At 42.1% G+C, this 21,190-nt stretch overlaps 1 protein-coding gene and 1 long non-coding RNA gene across 14 annotated transcripts in view; both read left to right on the forward strand.

Moving 5' to 3' along the window:
* The window catches only part of ARHGAP26 (Rho GTPase activating protein 26), a 465,415-nt gene that overhangs the window by 244,545 nt on the left and 199,680 nt on the right, over positions 1 to 21,190 (forward strand). For all 13 annotated transcript variants that reach the window (XR_009694187.1, XR_009694186.1, XR_009694188.1 and 10 more), the window contains one exon: positions 3,377 to 3,413. Coding sequence is in view for 10 of the 13 variants with exons in the window: in XM_061151615.1 (XP_061007598.1) it covers positions 3,377 to 3,413 (37 nt within the window). In the remaining 3 variants the exon portion in view is untranslated. The remainder of the gene's footprint in view (positions 1 to 3,376; positions 3,414 to 21,190) is intronic.
* Positions 19,402 to 21,043, forward strand: LOC133062512 (uncharacterized). The gene is made up of 3 exons (XR_009694190.1): positions 19,402 to 19,564; positions 20,598 to 20,747; positions 20,861 to 21,043. It is a non-coding gene; the product is annotated as an uncharacterized LOC133062512 (long non-coding RNA).

The raw sequence follows: 21,190 nt of genomic DNA on the forward strand, positions 1-21,190 counted from the left end.
GCTCAGAGTGGTGTCTGACACGTGATAAGTCTTTTGTCATCATCCTTTGGTTTAATCCATTATTGCTATTGTAATTATTTATAATGAGTCTCAGGTGGACCCTCATAACATAAAGTAAATCTGTAGTTTGTATTCTCTAGAAGTGTACACTTGAAAACAAATATTCAGTGATATGGATATTTAACAAATCCTCATGTACAGAGTTCAGCTGAAACTAGTACATCCCTGAATGAAAGTACTATAGGAAGCCAGAGGGCCAAAAGAGACTTGATTATGGGGGCCAGGTTTTAGAGCACTCTGGCTAAGCAGGATGGATGGACTTTAGCTTAAGTTGGGTTGTTGTGTTCGTGTGTTGAGTGATTCATTCTTCCTTGGAGTCATAACTCAGGAATTGTTGAGTGACTCATGTCACCTTGAATTGGTCCTGGAGAGTTGAGTTCTATCCTTTTAAGATACAGTCTCTTAGAGACTTACTTGAAGGCACACAAACTGGAGATAACTCTACTAATCAATCTTAAGGCAGAAGCCTCTGCCAAAGGGACCTTTTAGTTGGGGAAATTGCCCTTGTCTCTGAACCTCAGTCTGGCATTAGTGGGCAACTGTGAGATCTCACGGTTTTCCCAGAACAGACTGAGCATTTCTGAATGGGTGAATTGCATGCCCTTTGCTTCTGCCAGAATGGAAGGTATTTATAAACCATAGACTACTATTACAGCTTGGTAGTTGTGTGCATTTGCCACTGCCTAGAAAAGTAAAGGACAATTGGAACCTCCCTGCAGCAGCAAGATAGACTGGTATACCACCTTCCAGCTCTCTATTCTTGGATAAACTATGTAACCTCTCTGGCCTCCAGTTCCACATCCATAAGATGCAAACAACACTAGTGCCTAACCCACAAGGTGGTTAAAAAGATTTGATGATGTCATGCATGGAACTTGGTAAGTGCCAGTGAACAAAGCCATTTCCACTTAGCACTGTTCCCATACCACCATCCAGCCTGTGTGATGATGAAGCTGCTTCCCTACCCAGGCCTGCCTTGTCGGGCCATGTAGTCATGCCATTCTGGCAGGCATGGTTTGTTAGCTTCATTTCAAACTCATTCTCTTTGGCTCATTTACCCAACCCAGACAGAGATTAATGGCCTGGCCTCAGAGCACCGGGCGGCACATGTTCCTGGCACCTTTGGCTTATTGATCGCGCCTCTGCAGTTTGGGGAATACCTCAGTGTTCTAGGCAGGGGCCTCCTGAGCCCTAGGAGACATTTAAAGGAAAGTAATTTGGTGCAAATTCACCTCCTAATTAAGGAGGGCTGAAAGCTCTGTTTTATTTTACTATTCCTTCTGGATTTTGCCAGTTAGAAACAGGAGCAGGATCCTCTGGACTAGGAATGAAGTGAGCAGGGATGGCCGAAAGAAGTACTTGCCCAAGTATGGTCTCTTCCCTTGTGCTTGCCTTAGCTACCTGTGCCATTGTAGTGCATGCCGTTGACTGTGGGTCGCTGGTCTGACCTATACCCATTTGGCTCTGCAGGATTGTGTTTCTGCTTCTCTCTTTGTCCCATTCTTATCTCCTCTGGTCTGATGCCTTTTCATTCATCAGACAGTGGTGCTTGAAATGTAGAAATCCCTTTTATCATCATCTTTCTGGCTTTCAGTATGTGCCTATTTTTGTACAATCTTTGAGAAATGAATAATAACCGTAAGATGGGAGATTTGTCAAATTATCTGTTTGATCATTCAAAGACCTTCTTGGCTGACTTCTTCAGGTTATAGATGGGGCAGCTGAGATGCAGAGTGGGTGAGAGACTTACCCAGTGACACAAGGCAACTGGGGGCCATGTTGGAATTATTGCTTAGCTCTTGACAAGCAGTGTCAGTAAGTATCAGTCTCACGGATACTTACTAGCAGATAAGAAGCCCCCTTAGGATATCATGGCTCCCTTTTCAGAGTTGCTTGGCTCTGTTTCTCTAAGGGTTAAATAAGTGGTTCTCAACCAACAGTGGCCATTACAGTCACTGGGAATATCCTTTTTTTTTTTTAAGTTATCACCAACTTCATCCTATGCCTTTTCATATCTATAGGATCATAAGCACCAAAGAAAGATTTTGGAGCTATGATTTTTTTTTTTCTAAATCAGAAGCTTTATCATCTTAATAATGTCAGCATATCAGGGATTGGCAAACCCTGGCCTGCAGGCCAAATCCAACTGGCTACCTGTTTTTTGTAGCCCACGAGCTCAACATGGTATTTACAAGTGAATATTTGCCATTGACTCAGTGATAGGAAACACTTTGAAATCTATTTAAGCTAAATGCTATCCTCCCTCTATAAAAATTCTGTTTTTCTCATTAGTCTTATCTGTATTTCAGAATGTTATACTACTGAGAAAAGATACTCCAAGTGGTTGTGATGGCCACTCTTAGAGTTGAGAACCAGCTGTATAACCCCTGGAAGAACCAAGCCAAGCATCCCCAAAAAAGCCAGCCATGAAACAAGAAGATTGATTTTCACCTGCTAGGAATATTATACCTGTATTTTCAAAACTTACTCTATTTGAATTTTGTCAGGAAAAAATTATGAAAATTTGTGGTCTCTCTTGTTTTTCAAGTCCCTGTATAATCACTGGTTTGGTTTTTGCCTCTTAGCTTGCAAAGCCTGAAATACTTACCATCTAGTCCTTTACAAGAAAAAGCTTGCCAACTCTTCCATTGTGTCATTGTCTGTTTTATGTTGGGACACATTCCCTTTTATGATTTGTATAAATCATTTAAGAATTTTTTTGTTGTAAAAGTAGTATGTTCTCCTTATAACATTTAAATTCACAGTAAAAAGTTGTTGGTCCCATTCCCCAGTGTTAACACTTAACAGTTTATAATGTATCTTTGTCCAGACTTTGCCATGTACTAGCTGTGAGACCTTAGTTAACCTCTCTAGCCTCAAATTCTCCATCTGTGTATCAGTGATATTAACAGTTCCTACCCAACAGAATTGTTGCGTAGATAATTTGAGATAATTTATGTGAATTGCTTAGTGCCATTGCCTGCTGTGCAGTTAATGCTTAATGATTTGTAACTAATTAATTTTTTTCTCCCTTTTAGTTTATATACACATATTTTTTTTTTTTAAAGGATGTATGTGACTTGTTTTTTTAAACAGTAAAGCTCCAGAGGTGATTCTATGATGTGCACACACTTAAGAACAGCTGAAGTAAATATTAGGAAGTAAGTAATAATAGAAGGAATTTCCATTTGGGGGCCAGAAATTGCCTTCCATTTTCTAGCACACACTAGGCAAAAGGAGAAGGTAATGGTTTTCTATAGTGAACCTGTTGGGTGGTATAAAATGCTCAGAAGTAAATGTTATTTCTGTTTTCCAGGTCTACAACTCAAACAAAGACAGCCAGAGCGAAGGGAGTAAGTATGTTGCTTGGATACTTTTCCTACAGCTGGGTGTGGGCCTTTGCCTGGTGAAATTGCCATTCTGGGGAAGAACCACCAGGAGGTGCTGTGGGCACATTGGGTTGGCCCCATTCCCCCAGTGCTTCTGCCCTAATATACCATGTCAGGATGGTCAGTGAGTCTGATGGGCATGGCTATGATGACATCTTGCACTGTATAACCCTTCACACTGTGCAAAGAATTTTTATGTACATTATCTCAGTTAATCCTGTGTTGTCTTAAGAATGTAGCTCCAGTCACCACTTAAAAGTCACTTAATCCAATAATACCCAGCTCCCCCAGTGCCCTGTCCTGTGGGAAGCCAGAATTGACTTTGCCTCCCACACAGTCTCACTCAGAGGCCTGAAGAGGCAAGAACCATCTTAGTGATCACTTAGTAACTAACTCTGTGTTCCTTGTTGCTGCTCTGCAGAGTTATGAGTGGAGACAGTGAACTCTGTAATAATATTCCGTTTTGATGGGAGTGACCCTGGGCGGCCTCTGTAGCATTATACATCACGTTTTCCCTGCCACTGGCTCTGAGTACTCTGGTTAATTGTGGTTTCCAAGGGCACCTGTAACCTTGTAAAGATGATGGGATTAAAATGGAACTGCTTTTGCTAAGTGTTTGGGCTGATTATCTCCTTGGTACATAGGGGAAAAAACAAATTCCTTCCACGTTGCTACCAGAGTACAAAGGAAATTCTGTCCCCTTGCCTCAGAATCACTTTTGTAAAATCCATTTTGGAAAAGGTTCCAAGGTAGCCCTCCCATGAATTCTACTTTTGTCAGAAAAGTCAGTAAAACAGTGCCTCTTCTTGTGGACAAAAGGATGAGCCGTTTAATGTGTGTGTGAAATCCATTATGGAGCAGAGATTTTCCTTCTTTCATTCTTTCCAAAATACAGATTTTATCAGAAGTTTTAAATAAAATGTTAAGTAATTTGGAATGGTTGCTGTTGGTAAGTTCAGAGGCCTGAGGGGAGGAAAACTATTTTTTTGTTGTTTCTTTTTTCCCCTCAGGAATTGAGCAAGGGAAAATTTTTTTCAAGTAAATATTCAAAGAAACAAGTCATTTTTCCCCCCTCTGTATCAGGTGGGATTGCTTTAGAATATCTGAAATCAACTCTGGCTAACTTGTCCTAAAATAGCAATAGCAAAAACAATATTAAAAATAATGAAGGAATATAGAAATCTTCAAGGTAATTCAAAGTAAGGTAGAAAGAGCTAAAGAACCAAGGCTTGAAAGCCGGACAGTTCTGGAGACCTGAGAACCAACGAGGAAGGGTCCTCTGGATGATACTTGCAGGATCATAAAGCCCTTACAAATTTTCAGTCCTTGCCTCACTCTTCTGAAGGTCTAGATTGCCAGGAAAGGTAGCATCAAGCTTTGGCCCACCCAGAGGATAACAATGCACCTTGACCGATGGTTTCAAAAGTGCTCATAAAATGAGAGCATGGTGGTTTACCTGCAGGGAGATCAGCGAACTCCCGGGACATGAGAGGGTAGATCCCTGCAGGGCTGAAATAGCAGATGCCTACCCCACGCCCCAGCCCACAGTGCATGTCTGTTATAAAGGACCCAGAACTGTGGGGGTTGAGACGCATATGAATGGAGAACCACCCCCGCCCTCACCCCCAGAACAGAAGCTTGCCTGTAACTTTTGACCTTACGAATCTGCGTGTCTCTCCTTGAGATAAGTGCCAATAGATATGAAAGATGACTAGGATTCTGCTGGTGGGCACGCCAGCTGGTTGTACCATTCTGTAAGGCCTTTAGGGCATAGGTACCAGAAACCTTTAAATAGTAAACATCCTTTGATTGATGTGTACACACTGTTGTATTTAAAATGGGCAACCAACAAGAGCCTACTTTATAGCACAGGGAACTCTGCTCAATATTATGTAACAACCTAAATGGTAAAAGAATTTGAAAAAGAATTCAAACATCTCCTGCACTGGCAGGCGGGTTCTTTACCAGTAGCACCACCTAGGAAGCCCAAAGAATATATGCTGAAAAAGAATGGACACATGTATATGTATAACTTAATCACTTTACTGTAAACCTCGGTACTATACTATGCACTGTACTCCCCAGGTACACAGTTTACTGTATAAACTAATACAGCATTGTTAATCAACTATGTGCTGTGCTATGCTTAGTCACTCGGTCGTGTCTGACTCTTTGTTACCCCATGAACTGTAGCCTGCCAGGCTCCTCTGTCCATGGAAATTCTCCAGGCAAGAATGCTGGAGTGGGTTGCCATGCCCTCCTCCAGGGGATCTTCCTAACCCAGGGATCGAACCCAGGTCTCCCACATTGCAAGCGGATTCTTTACCATTTGAGCCACCAGGGAAGCCCTATACTCCAATATAAAATAAATTAAAAAGAAAAACTCCCAAAGTATTAATAATTAAAAAAAAAAGTAAATATCGTTCGACCTAGTGATTTGTCCTAAAGAATAGACTGGAGTACAAAGATGTTTCTGTTAAAAAAAAAAAAAAGTTCACCAGAGCATTGATAATAATAGGTGAAAGAACTGGAGACAATCCAAATGTTCAGTAGGAAGTTCATTAAAAGTATCATAGAATGCTCTGTAGCCTTTAAAAAGACTGAGAGACCATATGTAAAATAGATAGCCAATGGGAATTTGCTGTGTGGCTCAGGAAACTCAAACAGGGGCTCTGTATCAACCTAGAGGGGTGGGGTGGGGAGGGAGACGGGAGGGAGGTTCAAAAGGGAGGGCATATATGTATACCTATGACTGATTCATGTTGAGGTTTGACGGAAAACAACAGAATTCTATAAAGCAATTATCATTCAATAAAAAAATAAATTTTAAAAAGCACTTAAAACCAAAAAAAGAAAAAGAATGAGAGAGATCTTGATATATTTGCAGAAGCAGTGTCCCCCATATACTGTTCATTGAGCTTTTTAAAATTCAGATCGTGGAATGGTGCATTTATTAAAATAAATTATTTGACTTGTCTAGATATATTGATTGGAGAAGGCAATGTCACCCCACTCCAGTACTCTTGCCTGGAAAATCCCATGGACGGAGGAGCCTGGTAGGCTGCAGTCCATGGGGTCGCTAAAAGTCGGACACGACTGAGTGACTTGACTTTCATTTTTCACTTTCCTGCATTGGAGAAGGAAATGGCAACCCACTCCAGTGTTCTTGCCAGGAGAATCCCAGGGACGGGGGAGCCTTGTGGGCTGCCGTCTATGGGGTCGCACAGAGTCAGACACGACTGAAGTGCCTTAGCGGCAGCTTAGCAATAGCAGCAGATATATTGATAGAAAAAGTCTGGAAATACATTTATCAGCAAGCTGTTACTCAGGATAGAGGATGCTGCTGCTGCTGCTAAGTCGCTTCAGTCATGTCCAACTCTGTGCGACCCCGTAGATGGCAGCCCACCAGGCTCCGCCGTCCCTGGGATTCTCCAGGCAAGAACACTGGAGTTGGTTGCCATTTCCTTCTCCAGTGCATGAGAGTGAAAAGTGAAATTGAAGTCACTCAGTCATGTCTGACTCTTCGTGACCCCATGGACTGCAGCCTTCCAGGCTTCTCCGTTCATGAGATTTTCCAGGCAAGAGTACTGGAGTGGGTTGCCATTGCCTTCTCCACAGGATAGAGGATAGATTACCACAAGACACTGACCTTCTACTTTAAATATTCTTTAGACTTTGAATTGTTGACAGAGGGTATGTGTTTTATAATAATAGCTATTAATAGGTAGCATTTATCAACTGCTTACAGTGTTTCACCGTGTTTTATGCACATTAGCTTATTTGATGCTCACAGTGCTGAGTGAAGTAGGTGCTCTTGACCTACTTTGTAGATTAGGAAGCTGAGGTTGGTAAACTCAGGAGATGTAATTTAATCTGAGTGCTGTCTGACTCTAATGTCTTTGCTGTTGACGACAAAAGATTTTCTACCTCCCTAGGAAAAGGGCAATGCAGAAAGTTCCATTTTGGGAAACAGACACACTTGAACATTTCGCTTTTGGCATCCTGTTACCTACCCACAGGGCACAGAGAGTTGGCTGCCTCGAGTCTCTGATGATTCTTCAGTTGCTTACCCTTTCATTTAGGAAGTGGGAGAGAAAAAGATGTTAAACATATTGACCACTTTTCCAGGAGCACTTTTCACAGAAACTGTTTTTCCTAGGGTATTGCTATCCTAAGAGATGTTCTGTTCTTTAATTTTCAAACTGGCAAAACCAGAGGAGTGTTCTGGACTGGTGCTTCCTCTCGTCCTCTGACATTAGGATCCCCTTTTCCCATCACACAGGCCTTGGCTTTGCCTCGCCTCGCCTCCCTTCCAGAGCGCTGTCCCTTTCTTATTCCTCCTGGCAGTAATTTGCAGCTTCACTGCACACCCACCATAGCTCTCATCGCCACAGGAAGCACTATTGCCCAGGGTCTAGTTGTTCTGCAACTGTTTATAGGACCATCAAAACTTTTTTAAAGGAAAGAAGTCAGTCTGACAGGAGTTTAAGAGCTGGACATCGTGCTTTTTACCTCTAATAGCCAACTTCCAAATGTCTAGCGTTTTCCTTTCTAGAAAATATTTTGGTGGGAGTTTGAGTGCCAACATTTTTATCACAGAACCAGAATGTTGGAAAAGACAGATTGCAAAAGGGAATTCCTTTGGGGACAGTGCTGAATTTGTTGCTTTTTCTCTTGAAGTTTCTCTCAGGGCTTACTGTGTCTGTGGGGTATAAGACAGGGCCATACATAATGTCTGGCAGCTGCTGGTATTTTCCAAGTGGCCCGGTGCCATGGAGAGGTTGCCAGCAGACCAATATATGCACCTTTCTTTGCAGAGCCTTTTCCCCCTTCTCTTTCTTCTCTATTTGGATCTCAGGTACAGAGAGAATGATTTAATCATTCTCCCCGATTTGTCATACGTGGTCATCCCAGACCCCTCCCTTCGTGTGTTCGTTCATTCACTCATTCCCTCGGAATTCTTTTCCCGCCTCCTATTCCTGTCCTCCCTCACACTGTTCTAATGTATGTCTCTAAAGTGTACCCTTGGGCAGTTAGTCTCTTGCCTAGCTGTGTTTTAAGTTTTACCAAAGTTTCCTGTGTTCTGTTTCCTACTGTGCTCCCTCAGTGTTGTGTTGGGAGCCGTTCATGGTCCTCTGTATACTCACAGTGGCTTCTGTCTGCTGCATGCTCCGCAGTGTGTGACTGTGCGGAGATGCCCTCCACCTGTGCGTCCTCCCACTCCTCATCACCATTACCAGTACCACAGTGAACGTCTTCGTACAGGTCCCCTTGTGTGAGAATCTCCTTGGGGTTTACCCTCCGGGAGAGTTGCTGGTCAGTCAAAGGGTGTGTGTGTACTTGGTTGGAAGGAAGGCTCTCACCTTTGTGACCTAGAGTAGCCTGTTCACAATTCCCCCAGCCCAACGTGACGATTTCCTCATTCCTGCCAGCTATTTTATATTCAGCTTTGTAATTTTTTTGCCAATCTAGTAGATATAAAGTGGTAGCTCATTGTTGTCTTAATTTGTACTTCTCTGATAATTGATGAGTTTACTGGGTATCCTCTTCTGCTTTTTGCCTGTTTGCGTCCTTTGCCCATTTTTCTATTGCAGTTACCATTTTTTATTGATGATTTATAAAATGCCTTCTATATTCCAGATATTAATTCCTTGCTGTAGATTTTAAATATATCTTCGTATTTTGCCATCTGACATTTGATATTATGTGTGATATCTTCCCTTGAGTGTAAAGCTTTACTTTTTATAAATTCAATTTTTTTTTTTGCCTCTGGTTTGTGATTTTCAAGTTGTGTTTTGAAAAAGGCCTTCCTGACCATGTTGCAAAGATGTGCACTTACACCTACATTTTCTTTTATTGGCTTCGTGATTTTGTCTTTCAAAATCACTTAGGTTTCTAACCCAGTTGATATCTATTGTTGTATATGATGTTTCATAAGGATTCAATTTTGTTTTAAAAAGCCAGTTTTCCCAACAACATGTGTGAAGCTATCTATTCTCTCCCTCTTTTACTTGTGATACCAGCTTTCTTGTGTATTATGTTTGCATATCTGAGCTCTGTCTCTGAGCTCTTTATTTCCTTGGTCTGCTCTGTCTGTTCTTGTGCTAATACCTCTCTGGTTTTAATATGATGACTTTGAGGCAAGTCTTAATATCTGGTAGTTTAAGTCTCCTCTCTTTGCTTTTCAATGGTTTACTTAGCTGATTGTGGACCTTTATCCTTCTATATAAATTATAGCATAAATTTGATAATTTCCTCAAAAATTTGAAATTTTCATTTGGAATTGCATTGAAGTGTACAGGTTGATTGGCAGGAAATTGACACCTAAAAATAGTATTAATAATGGTTTACTCCTCAATGTCATTTCTTACAGTATGCTTTACAAGTAACAAATACTTTTTTAAATTGAAAAATTTTTTATTGAAGAATAGTTGATTTACATTACTATGTTAATTTCAGGTGTATAGCAAAGTGATTCAGTTTTATATATATATGTATAAAAGTGATATATATATGTAAGTGATATGTGTATATATATATACACACACACACACACAGTCTTTTTCAGATTCTTTAGGTTATAACTAAATACTGAATATAGTTCCCTGTGCTATACAGTAAATTCTTGTTGTTTATCTAGCCTGTATATAGTAGTATCTGTTAATCCCATACTCCTCTAATTTATCCCTTCTCCAGCTTTTCCCTTTGGTAACCATAATTTTGTTTTCTATGTCTGTGAGTCTGTTTCTGTTTCGTAAATAAGTTCATTTGTATTATTTTTTAGATTCCATATGTAAGTGATATCATGTAATATTTTTCTTTCTCTGGTTTATTTCACTTAGTATGATGTTCTCTAGGTCTATTCATGTTGCTGCAAGTGGCAGGATTTTTTAAATGGCCGAGTAATACTCCATTGTAGATATGTGCCATTCCTCTGTCTTCATCCATTCCTCTGTCAGTGGACATTCAGGTTGCTTCCATGTCTTGGCTATTGTAAACAGTGCTACTGTGGGCATTGAGGTACATGTATCTTTCTGAATTAGAGTTTTTGTCTTTCCTGGATATATCCTCAGGAGTGGAATTTCTGGATCATTTGATAACTCTATTTTTAGTTTTGTAAGGAACCTCCACGTATTCTCTGTAGTGGCTGCACCAATGTACATTCCCACCAACACTGTAGGAAGGCTCCCTTTTCTCCACACCCTCTCCAGCATTTATTATTTGTAGAGTCTTGATGATGGCCATTCTGACTGGTGTGAGGTGATACCTCATTGTAGTTTTGATTTGTATCTCTCTAATAATTAGTGATGTAGAGCATATTTTCATATACATCTTAGCCACCTGTATCTCTTCTTTGGAGAAATTATGTCTTCTTTGGAGAAATGTCTATTTCGGTCTTCTGTCTCTCCTCCTCCCCGCCCCCCCGCCTATTTTTTTTTTTTTTTTTGCTTTTGGGTTACATGAGCTGCTTGTGTATTTTGGAAATTTAGCCCTTGTAGGTCACATCATTGGCAAATATTTTCTTCTAGTCCATAGGTTGTCTTTTTGTTTTGTTTATCATTTCCTTGCTGTACAGAAGCTTGTGTGTTTGATTAGGTCCCATTCATTTGTTTTTGCTTTCATTTCTTTTTTCTTGGGAGACTGACCTAAGAGAATATTGCTACAATTTATGTCAAAGAAGAATTTTACCTATGTTCTCTTCTAGGAGTTTTATGGTGTCATGTCTTTATATTTAAGTCTTTAAGTAATTTTATTTCTGTGTATGGTGTGAGGGAGAGTTCTAGCTGCATTGATTTACATGCAGCTGAAAAAATTGACACTTTTATAGTGCTAAGTCACTTCCTTTAAGAGCTTTGAATGTCTTTCCCTTTATTCACACCTCTGTTAGCATTTTAGTTTTCTGCCTAGAAGTCTTCTGTATTCTTGGTTAAGTTAAGCCCTACATACTAAATTCAAATCCCAATCTGCTTTTTTTGCCAGTTGTATGGGCCGCTCAACCATGGATCCTGCTGCCATCAGGAACCTTACCTGGGTTTGTTCCTGGAATGTGAAGAATATGCAGCAGTGACACTGAGTTTTCTCTCTTTAGTCAAATTTGTAACCAGTAGTGAAGGGAAGGAAAAAACAGGAGTAAGAATAGCAGACAAGAAGGAAGTCCTGTTTGTTGCTCCCTTCGCTTCTTTACTGAGGAGGTGATCGCACCAGGGTCAGTCATCTGGACAGCAAATGACTGTCACTGATTTTCCCCTTTGTTATTACAAAGAACAAGAGTCTTCCCTGGGCAGGAATGTTGCCACCTTAATGCATATCTCCTGAGTCTGCATGTCCCGTCGCATCTTACGTTTGGTATAGTTGTGAGATTTACTCCCCAAAGGCTCTGTGAGAACTGGTTCATTCTCCTTTGAAGTGAGCCCAGGTCAGAAGCAGGAGGAGGCGCCAGGAAGGAACCTCTTCTCAGCCCCCTTCCTGTTGTCCTGTCGTTCCACTGGAGGGACAGTTGGAAAGCTGAGAACTTGTCACAGAGAGTACACATTCCAGTGCAAGAGATCCAGGGAAAGGCAGGCTGTTCTAGTGTGAGTTCGTCTTTACCAGCTTTGAAGTTTTAAATAATAAATGTCACTGCCTACTTAGCTGTGGAAAGATTAGCTTGTTAGTGAAAATGTGCTCTCCCGCTGCTTTGCCAGCTGTTTGGAAGCCGACAGACTGAGAGAGAGAGGGCTGTCTCCTAAGCTTGGCTTCTAGTGACATGTCCCTTAGTGTATTAACTCAGATCCCATGGGCCAATCAGGTAGTTTCAAAGGAATATGCCTGAGTTGCCCTAGGTGTGCCTTTTTGTGCACTGCTGACCCCAACTGGCTTTTCAGAGGGACATTGCAGCCATTTTCTTGCTTCCCCCTCTTGTTGAATGTGTTCCTGTGCTTTAACCTGAACCTTTCACTAGACTTAATATCTGTACTTTTACAGATATACTAATGTGCAGGCAAGTGCCCACAGCCAGTTGAAATGGACTTCCAGCTAGGCTAGAAAGACTTTAAGAAGTACCCTCCCTTCTCCCCAGAAGAAGGAAATATAGTTCTTCCTCTTTTATTTCCTTGTTTTAATCCCTTAATTCCTTCTAGTTTGTTTTTAACTTAATACTTTAACAAGAATCCTCTTTATCTGCATAATGCTTAAGAACCCACTTCAGGTTGCCAACTTGTCATTCACACTAGAGGTGAAGGGAAGAGCAGTGATTAGAGAAAGTTTGCAAAGTTGGAATTAGGATCTGTAGGGTGTGGACATTGAATCTCTGAACCTCATTCCAAAGGTTTGACAGATTTGTATTTTTGCTTATTATGAAAATAATATGAACTCATTGTGGAACATTAAGGAAATATAGCAAGGATTTTAAAAAATTCAATAAGAATCATCTATAATTTCATCTCTAGAGATACTTCTTCCTTGCTTTTTCTTTTTTCATGATGTCTTATGTTTATTTTGCCAATGTCAGTATGTGTTTCTACTTAATTGACATTATACTGAACATACTTGTTGGTATTCTGCTTTTAAAAATTCACAAGCTTTTTCTCAGATGATGAAAGTTGTTTATAAATATTATTTGTAATGGTTGTTGCATGCTCTGTCATAAGAGTGCATCCTAATTTGTTGACTATTTCCTGTCATTGGTCTTGAATGTCCTTTCCAGAGTTCTGCTTTTGTGAATGACTTCAGGGTGAGCATCCTTGTACATCCATCTTTATACACATTTCATGTAACTTCACATGGGAAAGTCCTAATGGGTGAACTGGAAGAGCTGTTTCCTGGTGAATACAATTCCTGGTGAACTGGGAGGGTACTGTATGAATGATGCAGATTATCCTGCAGGCCCACTGGCCATGAAACCGTGGGTCAGTGCTGGGCCTCTCTAAGCTTCTGTTTCCCTGTCTGTAAAATGAGGATAAATCACAACCCTACCTCATAACCTTGCTGTGAGCATAAAAGCCCAGCACAATATCTGGCCTATTAGTGAATAAGTGCCTAATTACTGTGGTTATTATCCTTGTTGTTATCTGGTCATACCAATTACTCTCCCATATGAGGAAGAAAGAAGTCACTGGATTAGGGGAACTGCTTCTGAGCGGAGCAGGGGAAGAGAACAAAGGGCAGAAGCCAACACGCCTGCTGCTGGGGGCTGGAGGCCACCCTGTGTTAATTCAGTGAACCCTCTGGATCCTCATGACTGCATTTCTCAAACTGGGGGGGGTACATTGCTGGCGACAGCCCAGATCATTTTGTATAGGACCAGACAAATGTTTTCAATTGCCTTTTAAATTTATATATTTATTTAATGTGTATTGACTGGGGACCGGCCCACAAGTAAACATAACTTCTCCCTGCCCCACCCAGTTTTCTAAATGTTACTGCTTAGCACAGGGGTCATTTTTTCAGGAAAGGAACAGATTTTTGGATTTGTGGTGCTATTTAACTCTGCTCTGGTGGTCTGAAAGCAGCCATAGACAATATAGAAATGAAGGGGGTGGCATTATTTACAAAACAGGCAATGGTGAGTTTGGCTCATTAACTACAAGTTTGTTAACTCAGCATGATACAAAGATAGGTTTTTAAATATTCATCTCTTCAAAACAGCATGGGGTTATGGCAGCGAGCATGAATGTGGTGTGTGGATGGGTACCATTTGCAGAAATACTTTTCACAGCAAGCGAGTTACAAGTGAGCAAACAGGCTTAAAGACGGCAAGGTACCAGAGCTGAGTCTGCCCGATTGCCAAGATCATTTCCCCTACCATTCTAGTTGTGCATGAGATCTTTGCTCTGCCCTGCCGTCTGTCATTATGTGGGCAACCCAGTGGGACTGGAAAGAGTTTCATCATCAACTTCTAATACCTAACCCACCCAGCAGTTTGCCATTGAGGGGCCACCCCTTGTTCCTTCTTTGTGAGCCTCCTCCAGAGCCATCTGCTGCTCCTCACATGTCACATAGGATGCTGGGAGAACCAGAGTCACACATTGCAGTGACTCAAGCTTCCCAGGTGCAGAGCTGTAACATGGCTCATTACTCTCCCACGGACTTTGACAACACAACCACAGCTGCTTTATATGTTGTTTCTGTTATGTACACTCATTCTCTCGGCTATTATTCAGATTAGACTCCATAATGGTGCTGGATCAAGGCACTTCTTGTTTCATAAGGATAAGATTGAGGACAAGGAGATAGATGGGAGGGGCATCATTACCTTTCTCTGTTTGCCCATTGCCCTGCCTCTGGTTTCTGCATTCCCTTCATCTCTCTGCCTCAGCTTCCATTGATTGTAAAACAGAAAAAGAGATTGAGTCTTGAGGCTCGCAGGGGAAGAAGGTCTGATGGGACCACATGGGTCACTGTTTTTAAAATGTTCTGAAGTCTTCAGCCGTCACTAAAAAGCTAGCAGTCTCACGTGAAGCAGTGAAGGACAAGAAAGCAGCTTTTCTTTTTTCTTTTGCTTCCGATCATCTTTGGCCTTTTGCTTTGAGAACACCCACAGTTGAGAGGCTGGAGAAGACAGCCGCGAGTAGCCAGGATCCCTGTAGGATCAGAGCCATCCAGTGGCTGCCAGATCTCCACTGGTTGGTGGCTTATAAATAGAACATTTCCCCTCTTAAGCCTGAGAAGGATGGACGCATTAGTGGGGATGGTGGCCTGGCCTCCTATGTGCTGGCCCACAAGGGAGTCAGCTGAGTGCATCTTCCCCTCCAGCTTTCTCTCTACACCTGCCAGCCAGAGTTGATAGAAGACAGGCGTGCATTCCCTTCCTGCTGCCCCCAGCCCCTCTTGGCCCTTTTTCTTTCCCTGTTTCCTCCATGGCAGATTTTTGTCACCATTACTTTCTTCTCCTGAGCCATGGTGGGATAAGATGGTCTCATGCTATCTCATTGAAGTGCTGACCCTCTGCAGCCTGCTTTTCCTTATGAGTTGTGAGCACGGCACAACTGGTTGGTGTGGCCTGTGTAGAGTGGCAACGGCCCAGCATGAGCGCTGGGGGCCAGCAGGAGAGGAAGGAGAAGGAATGGATTGTTTCCTCCAAGATGCTATTCTCTGGGTTCCCAGCCCTTTGGTTTGGTGACACCCCATCCCCCATGGACATGGCTGACCCTGGTACTCCTCAGACTTGCCTGTATAGTCAGAAGACTTTCGGCTCAAATCTGTCCTCAAATCCGTCCTCTCCTCAGCCAGCTTTTGACTGACAAATGCAGCCAGTGCGTGACTTTGCTGTGGCCTGATATCCCCTTCCCCTCAGCCATATGGCTTCTGGACAGACAGCAGGCTGCCGCCTGGCAGGTGCCCACCACCCCTTGGCATCCCAGTTTGGGCTTCAACCAAGGAACAGCAAGCAGGTCTGTGGCAACATCCTTAACTCTTAAAGCCCAGGGCAAGGGGCTGTGGAGACAGAGACTGATTTACCTCACTGGCTAAGAATGCAGGCTCTTGATCAATGATATCATTAGTGATAAACATTATCATTAGCACATACTGTGTCCCAGGCAATGTGCTTAGTGTCTGACCTACATTATATTATTTGATCTTTGTAAGAACCCTGTGAGGCAGATGGTAGTATTGACCCCATTTACAGATGAGAAAACTGAGGCTTCATCCTAAGTGCAAACTTGTGGTTACTCAAGATCATTCCTTCCCACCCTAGTCAGTGTTCAGAGTGTGCACCTGTAATTCAGCAGGTGAGATTTAGTGACAGCTGTCAAATTCTGTTGCCCACGGAGTGGGGGGGGAGTGTTGGGTAGTGGTTGGGAATGTTGGCTCTGGAGTATTATTACACATGTGTCTGGAATCCCAGCCTCATGGCTTATTGAATGTGTGACCATGGGGAATTAATTTCTCGAGACCTTAGTTTCTTTATCTGTAAAATGAGGATAGTCTTACTGTCTACATCATTGGTTTTTTTGAGAGTATCAAATGAGAATAAACTGGAAATTCTTTAATCAGTGGTGCTTGGTATTCTAAGCCGTCATTAAATGTTGCTCTCTGCTGTTATTATCAATAACATCATCATTAGCTGAAACCAGAGGCTATTTATATAAAGCCTGACACTGCATCGTTTCTTTCAGAGTTCCTCAGAGTGCCTTCACATGCATTGCTTTTTTTTTTTGATTTCTACTATGCTTGATCTTCAAGATGAGAAAAAGGGTCCGAGAGGTGAGGTATTCCCACATCATACAATATCATGGTGACTCCAGGTGCAAATCTTAGGCCTCAGATTCTGAATGGCATCTCCTTCCCTGCCTTCTACTGCCCTGGGGTTTGTTGTGTCTGAAAAATAGCTAAACCACTTCTAGGGCAGATAAGGTAGAGGACGCGTAGTCAGAGGCAGGGAAGGGATATAGCTGGACAGAGGAGATTGGTTTTCCACTTGAAACACGTCCACCTTTGGAAAGCTGGCACTGATCTCTCTTGGTTGAGAAATCAGTGCACAGCCACCCAGGCCTCGAGGTAGAAAGGAATTGAGGCCACTGGACTGTAAGTCATTCTTGGGATGCCCAGAGTCCCAGGTAGGAGACAAATAGTTCTGATTAAGATGGTTCACATTACCAAGGCGTGTATGAAGCCTTCCTTCTTCGCAGCTGTCCTGATTAGGAATTTTAAGGCAGACTAGGAGACTGCAGATGTAAAAACCCAGAAGGAAACAGTCCTTCCTCCATCCTCCCACCCGAAACTGGCCTGCAGCTCCCAGCCTGTACTGTGTAGGAACCCGACTGCTGCCACTTTGGCTGCCTCTGTCTGGCTGAGAACTGGGACATCTGAGACTGGCAGGTTTATTCCAAGCCAGGCAGGGTTGTCATCTCTTCTTCTGCTACCTGTTTTACTTGCTTTACTCTCCATCCTTCTCGGCTTATTTTTCTAAATGTGTGTCTCCAGAAACCATGAGAAAAGAAGTTCTTCCTGGCTAGGGAAGAAAATTCTGATTGGTGGTGTTCATGCACAGAGGCCAGGGGGTGAATGAGACCCCTATCCATGCTGTCCTGTGCTTCCCCAGGAGACCCTGCACTCTGGAAGGTACCAGGGTTCAGTCAGCTGCTTCCCACTGAGGTTCCTGGAGTGTCGGAACTGCTTCACCTATTGATTTCTTGGTGTCTCTGCTGGTGAAAATGTGGGTTGTAGTTGTTGCTTCCTTCAGGAGATCTGTACTGAAGCTATGGTAGTGAACAAGGCAGATAAAGTCCCTGAATGAGAGCAGGGACACCAAACAGAAAGCCAGCAAACAAAGGGAGGCTTCCAGGTGGAGAGAAGGGCTATGAGGAAGTAAGAACAAAGGGACAGAGAGTTACAAGGGAAGGGTGGCTATTTTATATTTAATTTATTTTTTACTGAAGTATAGTTGATTTTACAATGTTGTGTTAGTTACTGTTGTACAGTAGAATGGCTCAGTTATACACCGATACACATTCTTTTTCATATTCTTTTCCAATTTGGTTTATCACAGGATACTGAAAATAGTTCCCTGTGCTGCACTGCAGGACCTTGTGTATCCATCCTATATGTAACAGTTTGCATCCACTCACCCCAAAATCCCAGTCCATCCCTCTCTTGATGGGTGGCTGTTTTAGATACCAGGAACAGAGGAGGCCTCCTTGAAGAAATGACATTTAAGGAGAAACCTGAACAAACCTAGGGAGGGTGGCATGTCAGGAACTGGCAGAGAAACAAGCACGTACAGAGGCCCCTGCAGCGGAGAAGCTGAACTAGCCATGTTCAAGGAGTATCAGGAAGGACCCTTGTGACTGGATTGGCAGAGACCAGAGGGAGAGTGTTTAGGTAGACTGAACCATGTGAGGCTGTGGTCAGGAGGTAGGATTGCGTTCTAAGTGTCATAAGAAGTCCCTGGCGGGTTGTGATCAGGCGAGTGACATGAGCCAATGTATATTTTTAAAAGATGACTCTGACCACTGGCAGAGAATACACTGTAGGGGGCAAAAGGAGAAACAGTTGAGAGGCTATGGGAACAGTCCAGGCAAAAGATGATGGTAGCTTGGACCAAAGTATTAGTAACAGAGATGATGAGAAGTAGCTGGATTCCAGGTTTAAGTTATTGCTGATGGGACTGGCTAACAGATTGGATGTGGGGTGTGAGAGATGGCAAGGAATCAAGGATGACTGTTGAAATAGGACAGCTTGCTGATAGAATGTGGTACCCTCCCATCTTGTCCTTTCAGCCAGGTTGAAGGTGGTGCCTGGGCTGCTACAGATTAGGACAGTAGCTCCCAAATGTGTTGTTTGTCACCTTCATTATTTTTTAACATGTGTATATGCCCCCTGTAATATTATTTATGTACTATTTTTTAAAATTAACTCACTCTTCTTAAACTACATTTATTTTAAAAATGCATCATACTTTGTGAGATAAAACAATAAATTTCTAGTATTTATTAAAGTAAGTATGTAACAATTTCAAATATTTATTTGTGAACTACTTGGAATCGTTTCATATACCCTGATGGCACAAGCCAACATTACACTTTGAGGTACACAGCACTGGTGAATCTTTTTTATTGGATGAGGAATGTGGAATAGATATCACCCATTAACTAATAATCATTTGTAGTGGTCTTTAGTGACAATAATTTTAGTCCCTTGATGTACAGTACAGTGTTATCTATCCCACATATGATTCTCACACCTGCTGAAGCATATCCTTTGGGAGGCACCCAGAATCTGCATTGAGCAAGCATGCCCCTGAGTCTGTCCCCTAGGTTTGGGAGCTACTTCTGGAGTAGAAAGGGCAGAATCCAGAAAATAGGACTCCAGCCCTGGCCCTTCTCTGACTAACTGTGTGAACTTCAGCAGAGGAACAGGGAATAGAAGAGAATGATCTCTGGAGCCAGACCAAGTTAGAATCCTGGTTCCACCACTCATGAACACCATAATCCTACAGAAGTTCCTTAATCTTGTTTGATCCAAGGTTTCTTGCCTGCAAAGCAGGGCTGGTGATAATGATAATGGTGATGATACGGTGCAATAAGTGCCTACTCCAGAGCAATACCATGTGCGAAGTGTTACTACTGCCATCATCATTGTTGGTACCACTTAACATCGTGAGCCTGGCATTTCTCATCATAAAAACTTAACAGGTATATTGGAAAAGTCAAATAAACTATGAGCTATTAATTTATTCTATAAATAGTGTTGTATTATCCTTCATTATACTTACTAGTGTGGAGACACAGCTAGATGTTTTTAGTAAGAATAGTAGCAATATGTACCCCCATGAGATTACAGTAAGGTTAACATGCACTTGGATGTGAAGAGTATTTCATCAACTGGAAAGTTTGATTCAAGTATTGTAGTGTAGTTACTATATCCTAATAATCATAGTACTGGTAATGACCATTTACCGAATACTAGCTAAGTCTCAGTTGCTGTGCATTTCATTTGACCTTCGTAGCATTAAGGTGAGTTACCATACCACACAGGTGAGGAAGGTGAAGCTTCTTGCCTAAGAGCATAATGGCCAGAGGTGGCAGAGACAGGAGTCTAAGCCAGGTCTGTCTGGCCTTAAAATTCATTATTCTCTTTCCAGTACATACAACTTCTGTCAGTGTTACTTCAGTTAATGTTAAAGTTCATTCACATTCCCTGAGTACCTACCAGCCAGGGAACAGAATAAAGGGCAGTTGGCAGTGAAGTGAAATGGGTCACAGGTGTGGGGAGCTGATCTGGGATTAAAACTGGCTCTGGGTAATTGCCCAAGTAGAGAACTCACACCTTTCCTGGACCCCACTGGAAGCTTCACAGCCAGGAAGCCCTGGCAACTCTGGGGCTTCACATGCTTAGGAAAAGGATGTGAGCCCCTCTGAGTGTGTGAGTCAACTGGAAATCTCTTCTCCAGATGGGATTTTGTATTCAATTCAGTGTGGGTGTTTTTCTTCATGGCTTTTAATGGTGCTGAAATTGATTAAATTCAGAAGGAGCGAGGCAGGTCAGGCTTTAAAGAGCAAATCACATAGGGAAAGTGAGTAAATTTCTGTGGTGAGAACGTGCCCCAGGAACTGTCCATAAAGTGGTGGGCTGGTCTCAGCAACTCCAGATGACTTCCTGTATCCATCAGCATTGAAAACACAGCAAGGACTTCCTTTACCTCAGTTCTCTTGTTTTTATTTCCAGAAAATTCCATTTCTCCCATAAAAAAAGAAAAAAAAAACTTGAAAGGTATTTTTTTTTTAATCAAAGAAAAGTTGAATAAAGAAAAAGTCAGTCGAACACCAGCTTTAGGAAACTGTTAATTCCATCTAATTCACGTTGAGCCTAATTCAGGTAAGTCAGTTCCTCTCCTTTCGAGGAGAGGTCTGAGGTCTGTTAGAATTCCTGGGAGGCATGTCTGGGGTAACTCTGGGACATATTTCAAAGTATCATTTTTTTTTTTCCAGATTATATGTCCATCAGTCAGCCTATGCTGTGAAAACGTCCCTTCTATTCAGAACTGGTGATTTGGCCATTTCTTACCTAGTTTCCGGGTGCTTTGAATACTAAGGATTTGGAGACAGGCAGCAGCTAGTCAGTGATTTTTATAAGAGGGACTTTGGGACCTCAAGAGTGAGTGGCACAGAATTCTGGAGGTGAATGCTCTTATTTTCTAGAGCTTTCTCTACCCTCAGGCCTGTCTGACTGTTTTTGTTGTTTTTTTTTTAATGATTTTATTTATTTATTTTTATTTCTGGCTGCACTGGGTCTCCATTGCTTTTCTCGGGCTTTCTCCA

This window comes from Dama dama, chromosome 9 (genome assembly GCF_033118175.1).
Source record: "Dama dama isolate Ldn47 chromosome 9, ASM3311817v1, whole genome shotgun sequence".
Taxonomy (NCBI): domain Eukaryota; kingdom Metazoa; phylum Chordata; class Mammalia; order Artiodactyla; family Cervidae; genus Dama; species Dama dama.